The sequence below is a fragment of the Mustelus asterias genome, chromosome 5, assembly GCF_964213995.1.
Source record: "Mustelus asterias chromosome 5, sMusAst1.hap1.1, whole genome shotgun sequence".
NCBI classification, from domain to species: Eukaryota; Metazoa; Chordata; class Chondrichthyes; order Carcharhiniformes; family Triakidae; genus Mustelus; species Mustelus asterias.
In genome coordinates, this window is record NC_135805.1 from 33,082,369 (window position 1) to 33,106,999 (window position 24,631).

Here is a 24,631-nt window from a genome sequence, read left to right on the forward strand (position 1 = left end):
TCAGATAAAGCTCGGCACAACATCGTGGGCCGAAGGGCCTGTTCTGTGCTGTACTGTTCTATGTTCTATGTTCCAGGGACGCAGGTTCGATTCTCAGCTTGGGTCACTATCCATGTGGAGTTTGCACATTCTCCTCATGTTTGCTCCCGTTTCCTCCCACAGTTTGAAAGACGTGCTGGTCAGGTGCTAAATTCTCCCTCAGTGTATTTGAACAGGTGCCGGAGTGTGGCGACTAGGGGATTTTCACAGTAACTTCATTGCAGTGTTAACATAAGCCTACTTGTGACACTAATAAATCAACAGAAGGGAGTAGCTGCAGAGAATTCTTTTAAAACTTTTTACAGCAGAGTTTTTTAAAACGCCAAAGCTGTCAGTCCATTTAATTCGCAACACAAAACATGACAGCAAAGGCTACTTTTTTCTACATTTTTAATGCATTATTGCACGTTTGATAATTGGAAGTGCATGGTAACAATTACACGATGCTGCTCAGTGTAAGGGTCAACTTACCTTTGCAGGACAGATCCCAATGATGGATCATTGCATTAAATACATATCTACAAGTGACATTTGAGGGTGTCAAAACATTTTACACTTACCTTTCAGAGTGTTCCTGATACTTCAGCAAGCTTCCCCAGCAGTCACTAACACAGAGATGTTTTGTTATGGCTTCTAAAATCCACACAAGCACACACAATTTTATTTTTATCAGTTAAAGTGTTAAATGGAAGATGAATGGAGACATCGGGTTGAGAAACTGATGAGCAACCCTGAAGTGATTGTAATTCAAACAGGCCATAAAATCCTGCCCGTGGTTACAAGGAGTAACCTGTGCTTCTGTAATAAGGGGCCAAATTCTCCCACTTGAGCGCCAAATTCTCCATTCTCGCTGGCAGTAGCGGCAGAGTGCGAACGGCCAGAGAATTCAGGGCAAGATTACTGTTAGCTCTGAGAAAATTTAAACAATGGATTAGCCATCTTTGAGCTTTTGGTAGGACCAGGACATCTACAGGACAATCAGACGCTGATTGCCACTCTGAGGAATTTCAGATCCCATGTCTCTATAATGGTGATTAGATCTAAACTATTTATCTCTATTTGTGCTATTAGTTCATCTTTTGTATTGCGGATGCTTTATGTAGTCACATAAAGAGCCTTTAATTTTATTTTTTCCCCAGTATTCCCTGCATGGTCCGTACCTGCTGATGCACTATTACAGGTAGACTCTCTCTCCCCTCTGATCCCATTCTGCTTTTCCTTACCCACAAAGAACAAAGAAAATTACAGCACAGGAACAGGCCATTCGGCCCTCCAAGCCTGCACCAACCATGCTGCCCTACTTAACTAAAACCGTCTACCCTTCCGAGGACCATATCCCGCTATTCCCATCCTATTCATGTATTTGTCAAGACGTCCCTTAAAAGTCATTACCGTATCCACTTCCACTACCTCCCCCAACAACGAGTTCCAGGTACCCACCACCCTCTGTGTAAAAAATCTGCCTCGTACATCTCCTTTAAACCTTGCCCCTTGCACCTTAAACCTGTACCAAGTTTCTCCAACCTCTCCTCATAGCTAATGCCCTCCATACGAGGCTATATCCTGGTAAATCTTTTCTGTACCCTCTCTAAAGCCTCCACATCCTTCTGGTAATGTGGCGACCAGAATTGAACACTAGATTCCAAGTGCAGCCTAACTAAGGTTCTATAAAGTTGCAACATGATTTGCCAATTTTTAAACTCAGTGTCCCGGCCGATGAAGGCAAGCATGCCGTATGCCTCCTTGACTACCTTCTCCACCTGCGTTGCCACTTTCAGTGGCCTGTGTACCTGTACACTCAGATCCCTTTGCCTATCATTTCTCTGAAGGGTTCTGCCATTTACTGTATATTTCCTATCTGTAATAGACCTGCCAAAATGCATTACCTCACATTTGTCCGGATTAAACTCCATCTGCCATCTCTCTGCCCAAGTCTCCAACCGATCTTTATCCTACTGTATCCTCTGATGGTCCTCATCGCTATCCGCAGATCCACCAACCTTTGTGTCATCCGCAAACTTACCACATTGTTACACCGTTGATTTGGAACAATGTTGATTTGGAACAATGTTGATTTGGAACAATCAAATTAATGTTGATTTGGAACAATCAAATGAATGTGGGAAGATTTCCCCTTTTAGAATATCTTCTACATTTCTTCGCAAGTGCTGAACAGAAGACATCTTTGGGGACATCTTTGAGATATGGGGATATCCAGGGGAATTTAGAATGTTAATTTCACTCTGATGCCAGAGATTAAGGATTCTGCTAGACATGCTCATTGCGGAGAGTGTTGGAAGCATTTGGTTCAAGAGAAATGAGAAAGTTGCAGTTTTATTTAAGCTAACTGTTGTATTATTGTAAGTTGCCACACATCCTTAATATGTCTGAACTTTCTTTATTGCAGTTTGCATATACGTCAACAAGCATGCCTGTGCTGGGCCACATCTTGATAAAAAGAAGTTGCAGCACCTACCAGATCACTTTGGACCTGCCAGAGCTTCCATGGTCCTGCAGCAGGCTGTGCAAGCATGCATTGATTGTGCCTATCAGCAAAAAGCAGTCTTTTCATGTCTGAAGCAAGGGCATGGTGGAGAGCTGATATCAGGTATGGGATTAAACATTCTCAAAATAATTTATGCAAGTTTGCAACAAATATAAAGTTCTTCCATTAAAAGTAAACTGCTCTGACCATTTAAAAGCAGTGACAGAATTTAATGTGGTTTTAGTAGGGATTGAATAAAGAACAAAAACAAAGAACGGAGATACAGACACTGGAATAGGCCCGTTGGCCCTCCAAGCCCGTGCTGATCATGATGCCCGAACTAAACTAAGAAACAAACTTTCTGCCCTTACTCGGTCCGTATCCCTCTATTCCTCCCCTGTTCATGTACCTAGATGCCTCTTAAATGTTGCTAATGTGCCTGCTTCCACCACTTCCTCTGGCAGCGCCTTCCATGGAACCCACCACTCTCTGCGTGAAAAACTTCCCCCGCACATCTCCCTTAAACTTTCCCCCTCTCACCTTTTAATTGACACTCCCACTCTGGGAAAAAGCCACTGACTATCCACCCTGTCTATGCCCCTCATAATTTTGTAGACCTCTATCAGGTCTTCCCTCAATCTAAGCTGATTTAAGCTAATTTATTGTCACCAATAGGCTTACATTCACACTGTAATGAAGTTACTGTGAAAATCCCCTAGTCGCCACACTCCGGCGCCTGTTCCGGTACACTGAGGGAGAATTTAACATGGCCAATGTACCTAACCAGCACGTCTTTCGGACTGTGGGAGGAAGCTGGAGCACCCGGAGGAAACCCACGCAGATGCAGGGAGAACTTGCAAACTCCACACATGCTTCCGTCTTTCCAGTGAAAACAATCCTAGTTTATTCAACCTTTCCTCGTGATCAACACCGTCGAGACCAGGCAACATCCTGGTGAACCTTCTTTGCACTCTGCCTAAAGCTTCCATGTCCTTCTGGTAGTGTGGGGACCAGAACTGCTCGCAATACTCCACATGCGGCCAAACCAAGGTGCTATCAAGATCAGTATCAGTAATAAATCTGTCCACAATTGCATCAGCAAACGAGTAATCTGTTTTGGACACCTTAAATCTATCTGTATCTTTAAATAAATCATTTTATCAGTAAAGATAGAACGCTATGCTTCTATCTGTGTTGGCATAGACTATCTGGCCCCAGTAGCTGCACATTATCTTTGGAACAGGGAGATAATATCATCGAGCACATTAGCAAAATATTACAGAAATCCGACAGGCTAACATATTGTGCCATCATAATGGGTGCAATAAAAAGAACCTTCAAAAAATTCCATTCACAAATTTAAACAATGCAATTTTTTGGAAGGAGGCTTTAAAATAAAAGCACTTCCTAACAAAAGAAGGCCTCGTTCGAGCGAGACCGGAAATTCCTGCCAGAGGTCAATGGACATTTCTGTTGTCCGCCCCCCGCCCGCTCCGTTTACTTGGCGAGCGGGATGGTAGAATTCCAGCGCACATGTCTGTTTGAATTACAATCACTTCAGGGTTGCTCATCAGTTTCTCAGCCCGGTCTCTCTATTCATCTTCCATTAAACTGTTTAAATGATGAAAATAAAATTGTGTGTGCTTGTGGGGATGGGGGGTGGGTGGGATTGTGGTCGGTGCAGACCCAATGGGCCAAATGGCCTCCTCCTGCACTGTGGGGATTCTATGAAATGCAAATTAATGCATATCGTATTTTCAAAGGGATGGCACAATGACAAAAGACGTAAGCATGTTGGTATTCCAATGTATTGAGCAGTGTGTGAGTGAAGGGGGAAAGGAGAGAGGTGGTGATATCAGGGATACCAAGGCCGGGCATGGTTATTCAGGAATTAAGGGGCCAACAGGGGACATATCAACAAGGGTCCCCTGCAGGTTAACTCAAAAGCAGCACTTTGGTAAAAACCTGGACACAACTTACCAGTCAGCTGTCTCAGCAATGATATGCAGCATAACGAGACCTAACAGGGATCTAATTATATTTTTGATGCTCTATGGGTTGTTTATATGAGCTGCCTTGGTGTTTCATGTTGCACTGCTTTAAAACAATTTTAATAATCAGCTTGAGAAGTGGTAGGTACGCTCATGATTTGCATCTGTTAAAATATCGTGTGCTCGACTGGAGTTAATTTGAGTGTTTACAGCAAGCTATATTTTCTTTATTATTTAAAGTCACTGTTCGTTTGCTGTAATCCTGCTTCTAGATATAAAAATCACTTAAAGCATCTGTCAATGTACAGTGAGTAATTACAAAGCAATCAGCCGACAAATATGTAATTTTGTGATCTCAATCAACCTTGATTAACAAATGGCCCGGAATTTGCCGTAGTAATGACGGTGAATGCTCCATGAAACTGACAACAACTTCTGGGCATCAGCACATACATTGCGAAATGTGGAAAGCGTCGCTGGCTGGGCTGGATTTGTCCATCCCTGAGGGCAGTTAAAAGTCAACCACATTGTTGTGGGTCTGGAGTCACATGTAGGCCAGACCAGGTAAGGATGACAGATTTCCTTCCCTAAATGACATTAGTGAACCAGATGGGTTTTTACGATGATGGTCATCATTAGACTTTTAATCCCAGATTTTTATTGAATTCAGATTTCATCATCTGCCATGGTGGGATTCGAATCCGGGTCCCCAGAGCATTTCCTGCATCTCTGGATTACTAATCCAATGACAATACCACAACACCTCTGCTTCCGTCTTCAATAGAAATCACTGATTTGACTTGAACTTCAACTTTTTATGCACTATTCTTACTGTAGAAGGTATTGAAGTGTTAAGTCTTGTTGAATGAGGTATAATTGGTTATGGTTGTGGTTGTATAACCTCTCTGGCCCTGAGAAACTAACTTCAGAAGTCTGGAGTATCATTCCCTTCATTCCATGATAAAAACTCCACAGATTATTAAAGTAATAAGACACAATCTTTATTTTACAGTTGCTTATTTTTCAGCTCCTACCTTAATCCCATCTGTATGTCCCAATCCTCATTTCACCCTCTGTAAATGTATTGAAACATAAATGATAATCAGTGCTTTTTAATTTCCTCGTTTGCTGCCTGTGAGAATTCGACAATCTGATTGTTGTTTGATATCTTCACTAATTCCTTGGTCACCAGTGAACTCCTATAGCTGGCACCAAATTAAGTTGATGTTATGTATAAGAAACTGACACCACGGAACCTACCAAATCCTTTTGAGCAGAGGGCGACACCATTCACTGTTCAACGCAAAATCCAAGCTATTAAGTTGATGTTTGACTAGTTCCATTGAAAACGTGCACATAGAGCTCTATCTAGTGGCAGTTGGTGGAATTAATCTCAAAACAGTTATATTAGTACAAGTGTACGTCTGCAGCTTAGGTTGATGATTACAATTCAATAAATTAGGATATGAACAAACAAATTGATTTTAACACTGTTCATTTACTGTGTTATTAATTTACCCAAGTGCATTTAGGGTGGCACGGTAGCACAGTGGTTAGCACTACTGCCTCACAGCACCAGGGACCTGGGTTCGATTCCCGGCTTGGATCACTGTCTGTGTGGAAGTTGCACGCTCTCCCCGTGTCTGCGTGGGTTTTCTCTGGGTGCTCTGGTTTCCTCTCACAGGCTGAAAGGCATGCTGGTTAGGTGCATTGACCCAAACAGGTGCTGAAGTGTGGCAACTAGGGGAATTTCACAGTAACTTCATTGCAGTGTTAATGTAAGCCTTACTTGTGACTAATAAAATTTTTTTTATTTATTATGTATGTGTAATAGATACACATGATTGGTGGGCGGTTAATAGTGAAGAAGAAGGTTATAGGTAACAGGAAGATACCACAGAATCATAGAATCCCTACAGTGCAGAAGAGGCCATTTGGCCCATCGAGTCTGCACCGACTCTCTGACAGAGCACCCACCCAGGCCCTCCCTCCCCCCCCCCCCCCCCCCCCCCCAACTGCCCCATCCCTGCAACCCCACACATTTACCATCTAACCTAGACATCTTGGATCATTTAAGGGGCAATTTAGCATGGCCAATCCACCTAGCCTGCACATCTTTGGACGGTGGGTGGAAACCCGGAGGAATCCCATGCAGACGCAGGGAGAATGTGCAAACTCCACACAGACAGGCACCCAAGGCCAGTATTAAACCCAGGTCATGGAGCTGTGAGGCAGCAATGCTAACCATTGTATCTCCACATCATAACCATTGTACCGCCATGCCACCCTATATAGATGGGTTGGTCGGATGAGCAGAGCAATGGCAGATGGTATTTAACCCTGATAAGTGCGAGGTGATACACTTTGGAAGAAGTAAAAAGACAAGAAAGTATTTAATGAATGGCAGGACACTAGGAAGCTCAGAGGAACTTGGGGTACTTAGTCACAGATTCCTGAAGGCAGCAAAGCAGGTGAATAGGGTGGTTAAGAAGGCATATGGGACACGTGGCTTTAATCAGTTGTGGCATAGAATATACAAAGAACAAAAAACAATACAGCACAGGAACAGGCCCTTTGGCCCTCCAAACCCACGCCGCTCCCTGGTCCAAACTAGACCATTCTTTTGTATCCCTCCATTCCCACTCCATTTATGTGGCTATCTAGATAAGTCTTAAACGTTCCCAGTGTGTCCGCCTCCACCACCTTGCCCGGCAGCGCATTCCAGGCCCCCACCACCCTCTGCGTAAAATACGTCCTTCTGATATCCGTGTTAAACCTCACCCCCCCTCACCTTGAACCTATGACCCCTCGTGAACGTCACCACTGACCTGGGAAAAAGCTTCCCAGCATTCACCCTATCTATGCCTTTCATAATTTTATACACCTCTATCAGGTCACCCCTCATCCTCCGTCTTTCCAGTGAGAACAACCTCAGTTTACCCAATCTCTCCTCATAACCAAGCCCTTCCCTACCAGGCAACATCCTGGTAAACCTCCTCTGCACTCTCTCCAAAGCCTCCACGTCCTTCCGGTAGTGTGGCGACCAGAACTGGGCGCAGTATTCCAAATGCGGCCGAACCAACGTTCTATACAACCGCAACATCAGACCCCAACTTTTATACTCTATGCCCCGTCCTATAAAGGCAGGCATGCCATATGCCTTATTCACTACCTTCTCCACCTGTGACGTCACCTTCAAGGATCTGTGGACTTGCACACCCAGGTCCCTCTGCGTATCTACACCCTTTATGGCTCTGCCATTTATCGTATAGCTCCCCCGTACGTTAGTTCTACCAAAATGCATCACTTCGGATTCATCAGGATTGAACTCCATCTGCCACTTCTTTGCCCAAATTTCCAGCCTATCTATATCCTTCTGTAGCCTCTGACAATGTTCCTCACTATCTGCAAGTCCAGCCATTTTCGTGTCATCCGCAAAGTTACTGATCACCCCAGTTACACCTTCTTCCAGATCGTTTATATAAATCACAAACAGCAGAGGTCCCAATACAGAGCCCTGCGGAACACCACTAGTCACAGGCCTCCAGCCGGAAAAAGACCCTTCCACTACCACCCTCTGTCTTCTGTGACCAAGCCAGTTCTCCACCCATCTAGCCACCTCCCCCTTTATCCCATGAGATTCAACCTTTTGCACCAACCTACCATGAGGGACTTTATCAAACGCCTTCCTAAAGTCCATATAGACGACATCCATGGCCCTATAAGAGCAAGGAGGTTATGTTGGAGCTGTACAGAACTTTGGTTAGGCCACAGCTGGAGTACTGTGTGTAGCTCTGGTCACCTCACTATAGGAAGGATGAGATTGCACTGGAGCGGGTACAGCGAAGATTCACCAGGATGTTGCCTGGGATGGAGAATTTGAACTATTAGGAGAAACTGGATAGGCTTGGATTGCTTTCTTTCTAGCTGAGAAGGCTGAGGGGGGACATGGTTGAGGTGTATAAGATTATCAGGGATATGGACTGGGTGAATAGGTAGCAGTTGTTCCTCTTCGTTGAGGGGTCAATTATGAGGCGGCATAGTTTTAGGGTGAGAGGCAGGAGATTCAGAGGGGATTTGAGAAAAATCACTCAGAGGTGGTGGGAATCTGGAAAACTCTGCCTGCAAATTTAATGGGGGCCGGAAACCTTACAACCTTTAAAAAGTATTTGAATGAGCATTTGAAATATCATAACATTCAAAGATGTGGAACAAGTGCTGGAAAATGCGATTAGTGTGACTTTAGTGATAGTTACTGTCAGTGCAGACTTGATGGGCCGAAGGGTTTTTTTGCTGTACGACTCCATGTCTGTATATAAATAGAATAATTTATAATAATTATCATAGAATTACAAGTGTTCAATGTAAAATGAATTCTTAATACAATTGTAACAGCATTCCCTCAAACATTAAACCTTCAATGAAAGTGACAGCGCACATTAACAACCTGAAGTGCACATTGACTTAATCAAACTATAGTGTTTTTATCCACGTACAGTTCAACTTGATGGAGTTATAGTTTTCCACATCTAATTAAAAATCATTCTGGCTTTTAGCTACCTGCCCCTGCTGGGTATGCGAGGAAGTGATTGGAGAGGTGATTGAAATAAATGACTCTGGCAGGTGCAAGGGTTTGATAAAAGGGTATAGTTCAAGAGGAAAGAATTAAAGGTAATGATGGAAATAAGCTGATGGTGGGGAGATTTAGTGGGAAGGCTCAATGATTAGGAGACTCAATTGAACTGAGGAGTACAGATGGGAAGTACAGATGATTATGGGAAGAAGTCCGAAGAGAACCGCTGAACACTATGCTAACTCTTCCCAGCCACAACCATTGGTGGTTCCCTTTTGTGACACATTGTACCACAATAGCAACAATCTCTCACCCAAAAAGATAGAAGAAAAAAACACCAAGAAAACCAAAGAAAAAAAGTCTCAATTTTAACCTCCCCACCAGAATGGAAAAGGGCTTTGGGGACAGGAGGTATAAGCAAGCATTAAAATATCAGCATTGAATAAACCTGCTCACCCTAACCTCAATATTACTCATCACAATATTCATGGGGGTGATTCAGGACATGACCAAGGCTTCCACTGAAAGCTAGAGGGGGTCAACTTAAGTTTCAATGGACATCAATGTCCCAATTATTTTTACTGCCACCACAAGGGGGCCCTAGTCTGCCTTTTACCGAGCAACAGTGAAAGGACAGGAGGGGTTGGCTGGGCAGAAAAGGCTGAGGTACATTTTACCACTTTGAAAAATTTTCAGCCTCTGTGGGCGAAGGGAAGCAAGGGTTCTCTGTGACTGTGTATTTCCCAGACCCCACACACCCAAAGCCTCGCAAGGAAATCCCCTATTTCCCCAGCCATAAATGCAGTCCAGATCTCCCAGGCACACTCCCATCTCCATTTCAGGCGAGAGCTCTCTCTCCCAAGACTGACTACCAGGGACTGTTCCCATGAATCTCCAGCTGCAGTCTTCTGATACTAATTTCTGCTCCCACCCATTGAGCGGGCTGTAATTCTGTCTGGCTGTTGGGAACAAATCTGAAAAGAAAATTGCTGGAAATACTCAGCAGGTCAGGCGGTACCTATGGTGAGAAACAGAGTCAACATTTCAGGCTGATGATCTTCCATCAGAACTGACAGCTCATGAGGGTAAAATATTAGCACAGATTGAGAACTGGCTAACAAGCAGAAAAAAGATTCAGATTGGCAAACTGTGAGTAGTGAAGTGCCACAGGGATCAATGTTGGGCCCTCAATAATTTATAGTCTATATAAATGGCTTGGATGAATCTCTTGCAGCCAAATGTACTGCTGATACAAATATAGGCAGGAAAGTAAGTTATAAGGACACAAAGAGGCTGCAAATGGACATGGATAGGTTAAGGGGATGGGCAGAAATTTGGTAGATGGTGTATAATGTGGACAAATGTGAAGTTGCCCACTTTAGCAGGAAGAATAGAAAAGCAAAGTAATGGGCGAGATTCTCTGGCCTCCCCTCAGCACTTTTGTTAGACGTGCGATGTTTGCTGGTGGTGGAATCCTCTGGCCCCGCCACTGTCAATGGGAATTCCCATTGAAGCCACCCCATGCCGCCAGGAAACCCACGACAGGGGTGCACCACTGGCAGAACCAGAGAAGAGCCAGAGAACTGTGGTCATTATTTCAATGGAGAGAGATTGCAGAATGCTGTAAAAGAGAGGGATCTGGGTGTCCACAATTCCAAAAAGTTAGCACGCAGGTACACTACATAAGTGAAGGTGAATAGAATATTGGTCCTTATTGCAAGGGAGATGAAGCATAAAAGTAAGGAAGTATTGCTACAACTGTAAAGGGCATTATTGGTGAGACCACACCCAGAGTACTGCATACAGTTTAGTTCACCTTACCAAAGAGGGGGATATACTTGCATTGAAAGCAATCAGAGAAGGTTCATAAAGTTGATTTCTGGGGTAAAGCGATTGTCGTACAGATGACACAAAGCTGGGTGGGAGGGTGAGCTGTGGGGGGGGAGGGGGGGTGCGGGGGGGGGGTGGTGCAGAGATGCTTCAGCGTGATTTAGACAAGTTAAGTGAGTCGGCAAATGAATGGCAGATGCAGTATAATTTGGTAGCAAAAAGAGAAAGGTAGATTACTATCTGAATAGCTACAAATTAGGTGAGAGGAATGTGCAGTGGGACCTGGGTGTCCTCGTACACCAGTCACTGAAGGTAAGCATGCAGGTGCAGCAGGCAGTAAAAAAAGGCAAATGTATATTGGTTTTCATAGCGAGAGGATTCAAGTGCAAGAGTAGGGATGTCTTGCTGCAATTATACAGGGCCTTGGTGAGAAATATTGTGTGCAGTTTTGGCCTCCTTATCTAAGGAAGGACGTTCTTGCTCTAGAGGGAGTGCAGAGAAGGTTTGCCAGGCTGATTCCTTGGATGGTGGGACTGACGTATGAGGAGAGGTTGTGTTTGTTAGCATTGCATTTGCTGCAGTTCAGAAAAATGAGGGGAGATCTCATAGAAACCTATAAAATTCTAACAGGACCAAAGAGGGTAGATGCAGGAAGGATGTCCCCGATGGTGGGAGTGTCCAGAACCAGAGGTTATAGTCTGAGGATACAGGGTAGACCATTTAGGGCAGAGATGCGGAGAAATTTCTTCACTCAGGGAGTGGGCAGCCTGTGAATTCACTACCACAAAATGTAGTTGAGGCCAAAACATTGTGGGATTTTACAGCCTAGCTCATCCCGAAACTGTAAAATCCTGCTCGAGGTCAACAGACCCTTTCCATTGTCCGCCCCTCGCCCACTCCGATTCCCAAGGCGGGCAGGGCGGTAAAATTCCAGCCTGTATGTTTTCAAGAAGCAGTTAGATATAGCACTTGGAGCAAAGGGGATCAAAGGATAGGGGGGAAGGTGGGATCAGGCTCTTGAGTTGCATTATCAGCCATGATCATAATGAATGGCGGAGCAGGTTCAAAGGGCCGAATGGCCTTCTCCTGCTCCTATTTTCTAAGTTTCTATATTTCTCCCAAGGAAAGGTTGAGCATGTTGGGCCTGTACTCATTGGAGTTTAGAAAAGCAAGAGGTAGAACTGATCAGAGATAATTTTGATCTACAAGGAAGAGAAGGTTGTGGGGACAGGCTGCATGGATCTGCTGCCCTTATTCTTCGAGGTAGTTGTGGTTGTGGATTTGGAAGGCATTATCGAAGGAGTCTCGGTGAGTTCCTGCAGCATATCTTGTACACACTGCTACCGCTGTGTTTCAGTGGTGGAGATAGTGAATGTTTGTGGATGGGCTGCAAATCAATGGGTTGTTTTGTCAAGTTCTTGAGTATTATTGGAGTTGCACTCATCCAGGCAAGGTGAGAATATTTCATCACACTCCTGACACATGCCTTGTAAATGGTGGGAAGTCAGGAGGTAGCTCACTGCAAAATACCCACCTCTGACCTGCTTTTGTAGCCAAAGTATTTATGTGGCTGATTCAGTTACATTTCTGATCAACGTTAATCAAGATGTAGATGATGGGGGAGGCGTTGGCCTAGTGGTATTATCGCTAGACTATTAATCCTGAAACTCAGCTAATGTTCTGGGGACCTGGGTTCGAATCCCGCTACGGCAGATGGTGGAATTTGAATTCAATTTTTAAAAATCTGGAATTAAGAATCTACTGATGACCAAGAAACCATTGCCGATTGTCGGAAAAACTCATCAGGTTTAATAATGTCCTTTAGGGAAGGAGATTTGCCGCCCTTACCTGGTCTGGCCTATATGTGACTCCAGAGCCACAGCAATGTGGTTGACTCACAACTGCCCTCCAAGGGTAACTAGGGATGGGTAATAAATGCTGGCTCAGCCAGCGACGCCCATGTCCCATGAATGAATAAAAAAAATACAGCAATCGCAATGCTGTTGAATGTCAAGTAGAGGCAGCCAGAATCTTTCTTGTTAGGAGGTAGTAATTGCTTGTCTTGTGTTTGGTACAAATATTAATCACCACTTATCAGCCTGGGCCTGAATGTTGTCCAGGCCTTGCTGCACGTAGGCACATCTCCCACATTATCTGAGGAGTTATTACTACAGCACTGCACAATATCAGCAAACATCCCCATTTTTGACCTTATGATAGAGGGAAGGTCACTTTTTATTCTTATAGAATCATAACATCATTCTATCATAGCACAGGAGGCCATTCAGCCTATTGTATTTGTGCCAGCACTCTATAAAAGTAACTTATCAAGTTCCACTCTCCCACCTTTTCCCTGTAGCTCTGCGTTTCTTTTCTCTTCAGATAATGATCCAATTCACTTTTTAAAGCCACAATTGAATCCGGCTCCACCACACAACAATCCTCCAAGAGAAGTGGCAAGTGGATCATCCATTTCAACCTCCTCTGGAGGTCCCCAGCATCACAGATCCAGTCGTCAACCAATTCGATTCACTCCACATGATATTAAGAAACAGCTGAAGGCACTAGATACTGCAAAGGCTATGGGCCCTGACAACGTTCTGGCAATTGTGCTGAAGGCTTGTGCCCCTAGCCAAGTTCTTCCAGTACAGGTGTAACACAAGCATCTACTTTGCAAGGTGGAAGATTTAACTGAGAGCTACCTAGAGGGAGGCTTTGTTGGTCAATACATCCTCTCAGGGGATGATTAAAAAGACATTCTGAACCTTCATATATACTTCTGGCAGTGAATTTTCAAATCAACTTAAGAAGTGCTGTCTAAAACCCTTGCCCAAACCCTTTATTATTATTCACACTGCTTCCCAATGCTTCTCATTCTTCCTCTCTGCAAAAATCAGCTTCCATTGGTAACTTCCTGCTTGACCTCATGTGACAGCATTATCACAGGGCAAACAATGGACCTTTCTATATTGGGACATGCACCAGAAATAGTAAATAAATAGTATGGCCTGCATTTCAACTGCTCCAGACCTCTGAACTATCGTACTGCCAGACTGCATAAGCCAAGCTAAAAGCTACTAATTCATATTTATTAAATACAATTACGGAACAGATGTGTTCTTGATTGGCAGTAGATATTAGGCTGCATGGTTCAAAAGTTCATATGCAGCAAGAAGTCTGTGCATATGTTTAAGATTAATTTCAAAATATGAAGCTGTAACAAAGCAGTTAGCAAGACATTTATTGCAACAGAATGATGTTAGCTTTCATTATTGGCATTATAAAAATATTAACACATATACCATAGAACCATAGAACCATAGAAAATTACAGCTCAGAAACAGGCCTTTTGGCCCTTCTTGTCTGTGCCGAACCATTTTTTGCCTAGTCCCACTGACCTGCACTTGGACCATATCCCTCCACACCCCTCTCATCCATGAACCCTTCCAAGTTTTTCTTAAATGTTAAAAGTGCATTTACCACTTTATCCAGCAGCTCATTCCACACTCCCACCACTCTCTGCGTGAAGAAGCCCCCCCTAATATTCCCGTTAAACTTTTCTCCTTTCACCCTTAACCCATGCCCTCTGGTTTTTTTCTCCCCTAGCCTCAGTGGAAAAAGGCTGCTTGCATTCACTCTATCTATACCCATCAAAATCTTATACACCTCTATCAAATCTCCCCTCAATCTTCTACGCTCCAGGGAATAAAGTCCCAACCTATTCAATCTCTCTCTGTAACTCAGCTTCTCAAGTCCTGGCAACATCCTTGTCAACCTTCTCTGCACTCTTTCAACCTTATTTACATCCTTCCTGTAACTAGGTGACCAAAACTGTACACAATACTCCAAATTCGGCCTCACCAATGCCTTATATAATCTTACCATAACACTCCAACTTTTATACTCGATACTCCGATTTATAAAGGCCAATGTACCAAAGGCACTCTTTACGACCCTATCCACCTGTGACGTTAATTTTAGGGAATTCTGTACCTGTATTCCCAGATCCCTCTGTTCAACTGCACTCTTCAGAGTCCTACCATTTACCCTGTACGTTCTACTTTGGTTTGTCCTTCCAATGTGCAATATCTCACACTTGTCTGCGTTAAATTCCATTTGCCATTTTTCAGCCCATTTTTCTAGTTGGTCCAAATCCCTCTGCAAGCTTTGAAAACCTTCCTCACTGTCGACTACACCTCCAATCTTTGTATCATCAGCAAACTTGCTGATCCAATTTACCACATTATCATCCAGATCATTGATGTAGATGACAAACAACAATGGACCCAACACCGATCCCTGCGGCACACCACAAGTCACAGGCCTCCACTCAGAGAAGCAATCCTCCACAACCACTCTCTGGCTTCTTCCATTGAAAGAAGTCTCACAACACCAGGTTAAAGTCCAACAGGTTTATTTGGTAGCAAATACCATAAGCTTTCGGAGCGCTGCCCCTTCGTCAGATGGAGTGAAAATCTGTTCTCCAACAGTGCACAGAGACACATCAAGTTACAGAATACTAATTAGAATGCAAATCTCTACAGCCAGCCAGGTCTTAAAGGTACAGATAATGTGGGTGGAGGGAACATTAAACACAGGTTAAAGAGATGTGTATTGTCTCCAGACAGAACAGCTAGTAAGATTCTGCAAGATCAGGAGGCAAGCTGTGGGGGTTACTGATAATGTGACATAAATCCAACATCCCGGTTTAGGCCGTCCTCATGTGTGCGGAACTTGGCTATCAGTTTCTGCTCAGCGACTCTGCGCTGTCGTGTGTCGTGAAGGCCGCCTTGGAGAACGCTTACCTGAAGATCCAAGGCTGAATGCCCGTGACTGCTGAAGTGCTCCCCCACAGGAAGAGAACAGTCTTGCCTGGTGATTGTCGAGCGGTGTTCATTCATCCATTGCCGTAGCGTCTGCATGGTTTCCCCAATGTACCATGCCTCGGGACATCCTTTCCTGCAGCGTATCAGGTAGACAACGTTGGCCGAGTTGCAAGAGTATGTACCGTGTACCTGGTAGATGGTGTTCTCACGTGAGATGATGGCATCCGTGTCGATGATCCGGCACGTCTTGCAGAGGTTGCTGTGGCAGGGTTGTGTGGTGTCATGGTCACTGTTCTCCTGAAGGCTGGGTAGTTTGCTGCGGACAATGGTTTGTTTGAGGTTGCGTGGTTGTTTGAAGGCAAGAAGTGGGGGTGTGGGGATGGCCTTGGCGAGATGTTCGTCTTCATCAATGACATGTTGAAGGCTCCGGAGGAGATGCCGTAGCTTCTCCGCTCCGGGGAAGTACTGGACAACGAAGGGTACTCTGTCCACCGTGTCCCGTGTTTGTCTTCTGAGGAGGTCGGTGCGGTTTTTCGCTGTGGCGCGTCGGAACTGTTGATCGATGAGTCGAGCGCCATATCCTGTTCTTATGAGGGCATCTTTCAGCGTCTGGAGGTGTCTGTTGCGATCCTCCTCATCCGAGCAGATCCTGTGTATTCGGAGGGCTTGTCCGTAGGGGATGGCTTCTTTTACGTGTTTAGGGTGGAAGCTGGAGAAGTGGAGCATCATGAGGTTATCCGTGGGTTTGCAGTACAGTGAGGTGCTGAGGTGACCGTCCTTAATGGAGATGCGTGTGTCCAAGAATGCAACCGATTCCCGAGAGTAGTCCATGGTGAGTCTGATGGTGGGATGGAACTTGTTGATGTCATCATATAGTTGTTTCAGTGATTGCTCACCATGACTCCAAAGGAAGAAAATGTCATCGATGTATCTAGTGTATAGCATCGGTTGAAGGTCCTGTGTGGTGAAGAAGTCTTGTTCGAACCTGTGCATGAAGATGTTGGCATATTGAGGTGCGAATTTTGTCCCCATGGCTGTTCCGTATGTCTGGATGAACATAGAACATAGAACATTACAGCGCAGAACAGGCCCTTCGGCCCACGATGTTGCACCGACCAGTTAAAAAAAAAACTGTGACCCTCCAACCTAAACCAATTTCTTTTCGTCCATGAACCTATCTACGGATCTCTTAAACGCCCCCAAACTAGGCGCATTTACTACTGATGCTGGCAAGGCATTCCAATCCCTCACCACCCTCTGGGTAAAGAACCTACCCCTGACATCGGTTCTATAACTACCCCCCCTCAATTTAAAGCCATGCCCCCTCTGATTTCTCCATCAGAGGAAAAAGGCTATCACTATCCACCCTATCTAAACCTCTAATCATCTTATATGTTTCAATAAGATCCCCTCTTAGCCGCCGCCTTTCCAGCGAAAACAATCCCAAATCCCTCAGCCTCTCCTCATAGGATCTCCCCTCCATACCAGGCAACATCCTGGTAAACCTCCTCTGCACCCTCTCCAAAGCCTCCACATCCTTCCTGTAATGTGGGGACCAGAACTGCACACAGTACTCCAAGTGCGGCCGCACCAGAGTTGTGTACAGTTGCAACATAACGCTACGACTCCTAAATTCAATCCCCCTACCAATAAACGCCAAGACACCATATGCCTTCTTAACAACCTTATCTACTTGATTCCCAACTTTCAGGGATCTATGCACACATACACCTAGATCCCTCTGCTCCTCCACACTATTCAAAGTCCTCCCGTTAGCCCTATACTCAACACATCTGTTATTCCTACCAAAGTGAATTACCTCACACTTCTCCGCATTAAACTCCATCCGCCACCTCTCGGCCCAACTTTGATGAAGAACTGGTTGTTGAAGGTGAAGATATTGTGGTCCAGGATGAAGCGGATGAGTTGTAAAATTGCATCTGGAAACTGGCAGTTGACGGCATTGAGTACTGAGGCAGTTGCAGCAATGCCATCCTCGTGGGGGATGCTGATGTAGAGTGCCGAGACAGTTCTTCCATTGAGCCAGTGTCTAATCCAATTTACTACCTCCCCATGTGTATCTAGCGACTGAACCTTCCTAACTAACCTCCCATGAGGGACCTTGTCAAAGGCCTTGCTGAAATCCAGGTAGACAACATCCACCGCCTTCCCTTCATCCACTTTCCTGGTAACCTCCTCGAAAAACTCTAATAGATTGGTCAAACATGACCTACCACGCACAAAGCCACATTGACTCTCCCTAATAAGTCCCTGTCTATCCAAATATTTGTAGATCCTATCCCTTATCACACCTTCCAATAACTTGCCCACCACCGACGTCAAACTTACTGGCCTATAATTTCCCGGATTTCTTTTGGAACCTTTTTTAAACAACGGAACAACATGAGCCACCCTCCAATCATCCGGCACCTCCCCTGTGAATACTGACATTTTAAATATGTCTGCCAGGGCCCCTGCAAGTTCAACACTAGCTTCCCTTAAGGTCCGTGGGAATACCCTGTCCGGTCCTGGGGATTTATCCACTCTGATTTGCCTCAAGACAGCGAGCACCTCCTCCCCTTTAATCTGTAAAGGTTCCATGACCTCCCTACCTGTTCGCCCTATTTCTGTAGACTCCATGCCCGTTTCCTCAGTAAATACGGATGCAAAAAAAACATTTAGTATCTCCCCCATCTCTTTTGGTTCCATACACAGTCTACCACTCTGGTCTTCAAGAGGACCAATTTTATCCCTCACTATCCTTTTGCTCCTAACATCCTATAGAAGCTCTTTGGATTTTCCTTCACTCTGTCTGCCAAAGCAACCTCATGTCTTCTTTTAGCCCTCCTGATTTCCCTCTTAAGTAGCTTCTTGCACTTTTTATACTCCTTGAGCATCTGATCTGTTCCTTGCTGCCTGTACAACTCTCTCTTCCTCTTAATCAGTGTTACAATCTCCCTCGAGAACCAAGGTTCCTTATTCCTATTTACTTTGTCTTTAATCCTGACAGGAGCATACAAACTCTGCACTCTCAAAATTTCTCCTTTGAAGGCCTCCCACTTTCCATTTACATCCTTACCAGAGAACAGCCTGTGCCAATATACATTGGCATGAATGCCCACAATACATCAGTGACTTGCAAAATGCATGGCATGAGTTAAAGTAGCAAATATGTTCAGATTTATATAAAGTATTAAGGATCTATTTTCCCCCTGTAGTGCTGGTAGCTTGGATGTTACAGAGCCTCCAAGGTGGGCATGCTTTGGTCTTGAACAACACTGCCTGGTTAATATAAGCACAAGATACCACCTTGGTAAAAGAGTTTAAGCATGTGGAAGTTTAAGCAGGGTGGAAGAGTCAATTACTAGGGGGCATAGGTTTAAGGAGCGAGGGGCAAGGTTTAAAGGAGATGTACAAGGCTAGTTTTTTACACGGGCAATGGTGGGTGCCTGGAACTCACTGCCGAGGCAGGTAGTGGAAGCAGATACGATAGTGACTTTTAAGGGGCGTCTTGACAAATACGTGAATTGGATGGGAATAGAGGGATATGGTCCCCGGAAGGGTAAGGGGTTTTAGTTCAGTTGGGCAGCACGGTCGGTGCAGGCTTGGAGGGCCGAAGGGCCTGTTCCTGTGCTGTAATTTTCTTTGTTCTTTGTATGTGCTACAAAAGAACAAAGAACAAAGAACAATACAGCACAGGAACAAGTCCTTCGGCCCTCCAAGCCCGTGCCGCTCCCTGGTCCAAACTAGACCATTCTTTTGTATCCCTCCATTCCCACTCCGTTCATATGGCTATCTAGATAAGTCTTAAACGTTCCCAGTGTGTCCGCCTCCACCACCTTGCCTGGCAGCGCATTCCAGGCCCCCACCACCCTCTGTGTAAAATATGTCCTTCTGATATCTGTGTTAAACTTCCCCCCCTTCACCTTGAACCTATGACCCCTCGTGAACGTCACCACCGACCTGGGGAAAAGCTTCCCACCGTTCACCCTATCTATGCCTTTCATAATTTTATACACCTCTATTAAGTCTCCCCTCATCCTCCATCTTTCCAGGGAGAACAACCTCAGTTTACCCAATCTCTCCTCATAACTAAGCCCCTCCATACCAGGCAACATCCTGGTAAACCTCCTCTGTACTCTCTCTAACGCCTCCACGTCCTTCTGGTAGTGTGGCGACCAGAGGATGATTAAGCCTCCGATTAGCAATTAAATTGGCTCCTAATGCTCATTGAAAAGACTGCATGACATTTTGCTCACAAGCACTGCAATTAAAAGTTTATTTATTAGTCACAAGTAGGCTTACATTAACACTGCAATGAAGTTACTGTGAAAATTCCCTAGTCGCCACACTCTGGCGCCTGTTCGGGTACACTGAGGGAGAATTTAGCATGGCCATTGCACCTAACCAGCATGTCTTTCAGACTGTGGGAGAAAACCGGAGCACCCAGAGGAAACCCACGCAGACATAGGGGAGAACGTGCAGACTCCGCACAGACAGTGTCCCAAGCCAGGAATTGATACCAGGTCCCTGGTGCTGTGAGGCAGCAGTGCTAACCACTGTGCCATCTCTCCTAACAGCAACCACTGAATAAAAGTAAAGAAATCACTGGTGAAAATTGCGATTGCCTCTTACAACCATATTGACTGTCACTGTTGACTTGCTGCGGGAGTTTGACTGAAAACATTGCATTTGAAGAGATTTTAAGGAGTTTAAAAGGAGGAAAGTGAGGTAGAGAGCTGCCGTAAGTTCATCCCAAGCAGCATCATGTTTGGTGGATGGCTGCTGAGAATCTGGAGGTGGTAATTCTGATGTTCTCCTGTGATGTCCTTGCATAACTTTGGGCAGTGATCGCCCTGCCTCAGACTGCACCATTTCAGCATGGGCTTGATCAGTCTGGGTCAACAGACTGACAGCCAACTGCAGGCCAATGGCAGAGTGGCAGGGGAGGAAGCAGGAATATTGCCATCCAGAAAGAAGCCAGTAGGTTCCTGAATCATGATTCCAAACACACTACCAACACCATGATTTGGTGGAGGACAAATTTACAAGTTCCTCTCACTGGCATCTACCTGGCAATGTGAACCCAGCAACCTGGGTTCGATTCCCGGCTTGGGTCACTGTCTGTGTGGAGTTAGCACGTTCTCCCCGTGTTTGCATGGGTTTCCTCTGGGTGCAACGGTTTCCCCCCACAGTCCAAAGATGTGCAGGTTAGGTGCATTGGCCATGCCAAATTCTCCCTCAGTGTACCTGAACAGGTGCCGGAGTGTGGCAACTAGGGGATTTTCACAGTAACTTCGTTGCAAAGTGAATGTAAACCTACTTGTGACTAATAAATAAACTTTACTTTAGCTATCTTTTCTCAGAAGAGAAAGCCTGGAGGCTTAGGTCAGAGGATAAGATAATGAAGCAGCATTTGAGGAGGTATTACTCTACAAGGTGCAACACTGCCCAAGGAATTTGCAGAAATCACAGTTCCCGTGAAAAGTTAAGTGAGGACTTCTTTGTGAGACTGATGTGCTGCTTCACCAAACGGTCTATAGGGGAGCTGTGTCTGATATTAATGATGTGGAGATGCCGGCATTGGACTGGGGTAAACACAGTAAGAGTTTTAACAACACCAGGTTAAAGTCCAACAGGTTTATTTGGTAGCAAATGCATTTGGTAGCAAATAAATGGCATTTGCTACCAAATAAAGCTGTTGGACTTTAACCTGGTGTTGTTAAAACTCTTACTCTGATATTAATGGCAGATCTGCAGCCAAAACTAACCATCCAGTCAGTTCAGCTTGTAAACCCCAGTAGGTCATAGAAGCTCAGTCATTGAGTGTATACAAATCTAAGATAAGCTGAGCTTTGGGACTCTAGAAAAGCAAAGGATAGGGGGATTGGGTGGGAAAATGGAGTTGATGTCAAGAGTGAGTAATAATTGTATTGATGACAGATCAGGCTCAACAGCCCGAATGGTCTACTTGTGTTCCTATTCCTTATGTTCTTATGAAGCCAACAGTAAATCCAATGGATGTAATTTTAGCAAACCTATAACTATAATCATATCAAACCCTAGGCTACATTTTCCTCGAGATTCCCTCCCTGCTACCAACCCCCACCCCATTCCCAAAACTCACATTTTCTCTAAAGCACCCCATTTTGTATAATTTCTGGTAATTTAGGAGCTTTGACCTCATACTCTTTTTAATCACACTCAATCTCCTTGAATAACTTTTATTAATGATGCTGCCTTTCTCCTTGTACAAGTTTGCCAGTAAAAATAAAAGTGCAGGTGACAGTTATTAGCCAGCGTACTTGATTAGGAATGAAATTGGAACCCATTATTTAATAAAGGGAGCCAGATTTGATAAATGCAACAAGTGACGTCTTCCACCTGGTTATTCTGGGGAAGCACAGCCTGTCAGCTGTTGAAAAGAAGTGAAGTTACCGGCATTCACACAATGAAACCATGTCACGCTGTTTGCAGAATAGGCTAGACCATGAACGCTAAATATTGACTTCTAACTTGCAATATCTAACAATCAAGATCTTGAACAAAATACTGAGACTTTTTGCTTGTAAGAATAAACAAAATATAATAGCAAGTTACAACAATAACAATTTATTTTATAAAGAGCATTTAATGAAATTAAGTGCCCCAAGGCACTACACAGGACATTAGAAAACAAAATATGACACCGAGCCACAGAAGGAGAAATTAGGTCAGATGTCTGAAAGTTTGGTCGAAGAGGTTGATTTTGAGGAGTGTGTTCAAGGGGGAAAGCAAAGTAGAGAGATATATGGAGGGAATTCCAGAGCTTGGGGCCTAACCAAATGAAGGCATGGCCACCAATGGTGGAGCTAATAAAATTGGGAGTACACAAGAGGCCAGAATTGGAGGAGTACAGATACCTCAAAGGGTTGTAGAGCTTCTGTTTCACTCTCACAGGTCTCTCCTCCTCACCCCCTCCTCCCTTGATCTCACAGGGTAGATCAGGGCTTCCAAACTTGGGGGTTCTGACAACTGCACCACTGCCCCACCCCCCCCCCCCCCCCCCACAAATATTCACAAGTCTCTTCCCCGGCAGGACCCAGCTAGTGTGGTGGGGGGTTGGGATGGACAAGGTCAATGGGGGAGGGGGGGCATGTTGCAAGGCCTGGGGACAGGTAGGCTCCAATGGACACACAAGGCCTGTAAAGGAGGTATCAACTGCTCCCTCTCCCCCCAGCCACTAGCTCTACCAGTGAAAATTGCTGGGCTGCACACTTGGTCTAGGCCTCTCTTACCATGGGTAAAATTCCAGTGGCAGGAGAAAAGTTAAGAAAATTAGCAAACAAGTGGCACGGTGGCACAGTGGTTTGCACTGCTGTCTCATAGCGCCAGGGACTCGGGGGGGGGGCGGGGGGGGGTGGCGGTAGGGAGCCGGGTCAGATCGCTCTCTGGTTGGGGTATAAGGGGTCAGATGGCTGTCTGGTGGGGAGGGGCAAGGGGGGGTCCGTTGCCACTCTGCATGCGATCGGTGGGGGGAATGGGAGGTCTGCCGTCACTCTGCGTGCGATCGGTGAGGGGGAAAGGGGGTCCGCTGCCACTCTGCGTGCGATTGGTGGGGAGGAAGGAGGGCAGGGGGCCATCATCGGTCTGGGTGGTGGGGGGATAAGGGACACAGTTATGTTGTGGGGGTGCGGCAATGTCTGTCGGGGCCAGGGGGGAGACATTATCCGGCCCGGGAGCGATGTGGCAGCGGAGCATTTTTCTATTTTTTTTAACTGCACATGCGCAGTTGAAGACACCGATCGGAGCAGCAATGTTTCGGGCGTGTTAAGCCCCACCCACAGGCTTATGCAGCGTGATTCAGAATCGCTGATATTTTTTCAGGTAGAGTGCATTTGGGGGCGTCTGAGAACAGGCCTAAAAGTCGGATCTGAAACACCCCCAGATTCAGCACTTAGAATCAAAATGGTAAAATCGGGCCCTCATCTCGGTTCCTTGTTGCTGGAAATTATACAGCTAATGAAGACTGGGTTCTGCAAGCTTTGTATTGTTCCAATGTTCTCCCTTTCACTCCTCAAGGCAGAGACTTTTGCTGGAATGCAAGTTGGATCTTGACAAACTGGATGTCTTGCCAAAATGGCCATTCTAATGCATAAGCCAACGTAATTCAACCAGGTTGGAGCAAAAATTACTGAAACTGATCCATCCCTGCCTTTATCCAATGTCCATACATGGGCTCTGGATGCAATCACAATTGGTAACCATAACTGATTATTTCCCTCCCTAGCCTGAGGGATACAAAAGTCATCGTAGTCATTCAGCATTTCAGGACAAACGGTACATCCATGGGGACACATACGTCCCTCTAACTTTGATTGGAATCAATTGATCAAAATAAAGAGTGTACTGGAGGGAAAGGGAAACTCACCTTGTGTGAGTAAACATGGAAGTTTGTACAGGAAGCAGCCCCATGAGTGATATGTCTGAAGCAACTGCTTAAGGCATGAAACTTGGAGAGAATTGGCACATAGTGGTGTCCTGAGAATTGGAATGGATATTGTAAAGCTTGAAGGACTAGATTTGAAAATAGTATAGTTCAGTTAAATGTGCACTTGTGTGGTATCTCTCATGGTGATGTGTTGCACTGCACTCAGTGAGTCCCAGTTGCTGTGGCAACATGAACCTTCGTACATACGCATGCATGTTGTAGTTTGGAGTTTTGAACAGTGATGGTCGGGGCTCCAACATTCTTTCCTTTACATAGCTGGGCAGGAATCAGTCCTGCTCCTACCGCCTGCCGTTAGTGTGTGGGAAGGATTATCAGGTTGATATTTAACCTGTTTGGTCACGTTATGAACGCACCTTCCGTGACCATCAAGTCCTGGGGTGGGACTGAAACCCAGAG

General features: G+C 45.2%; 1 protein-coding gene across 1 annotated transcript in view; it reads left to right on the top strand.

The window, feature by feature from the left end:
- The window catches only part of scml4 (Scm polycomb group protein like 4), a 169,636-nt gene that overhangs the window by 101,080 nt on the left and 43,925 nt on the right, over positions 1-24,631 (top strand). Inside the window, exon 6 of the mRNA XM_078213537.1 lies at positions 2,447-2,647. Within this exon, the coding sequence (XP_078069663.1) occupies positions 2,447-2,647 (201 nt within the window). The remainder of the gene's footprint in view (positions 1-2,446; positions 2,648-24,631) is intronic.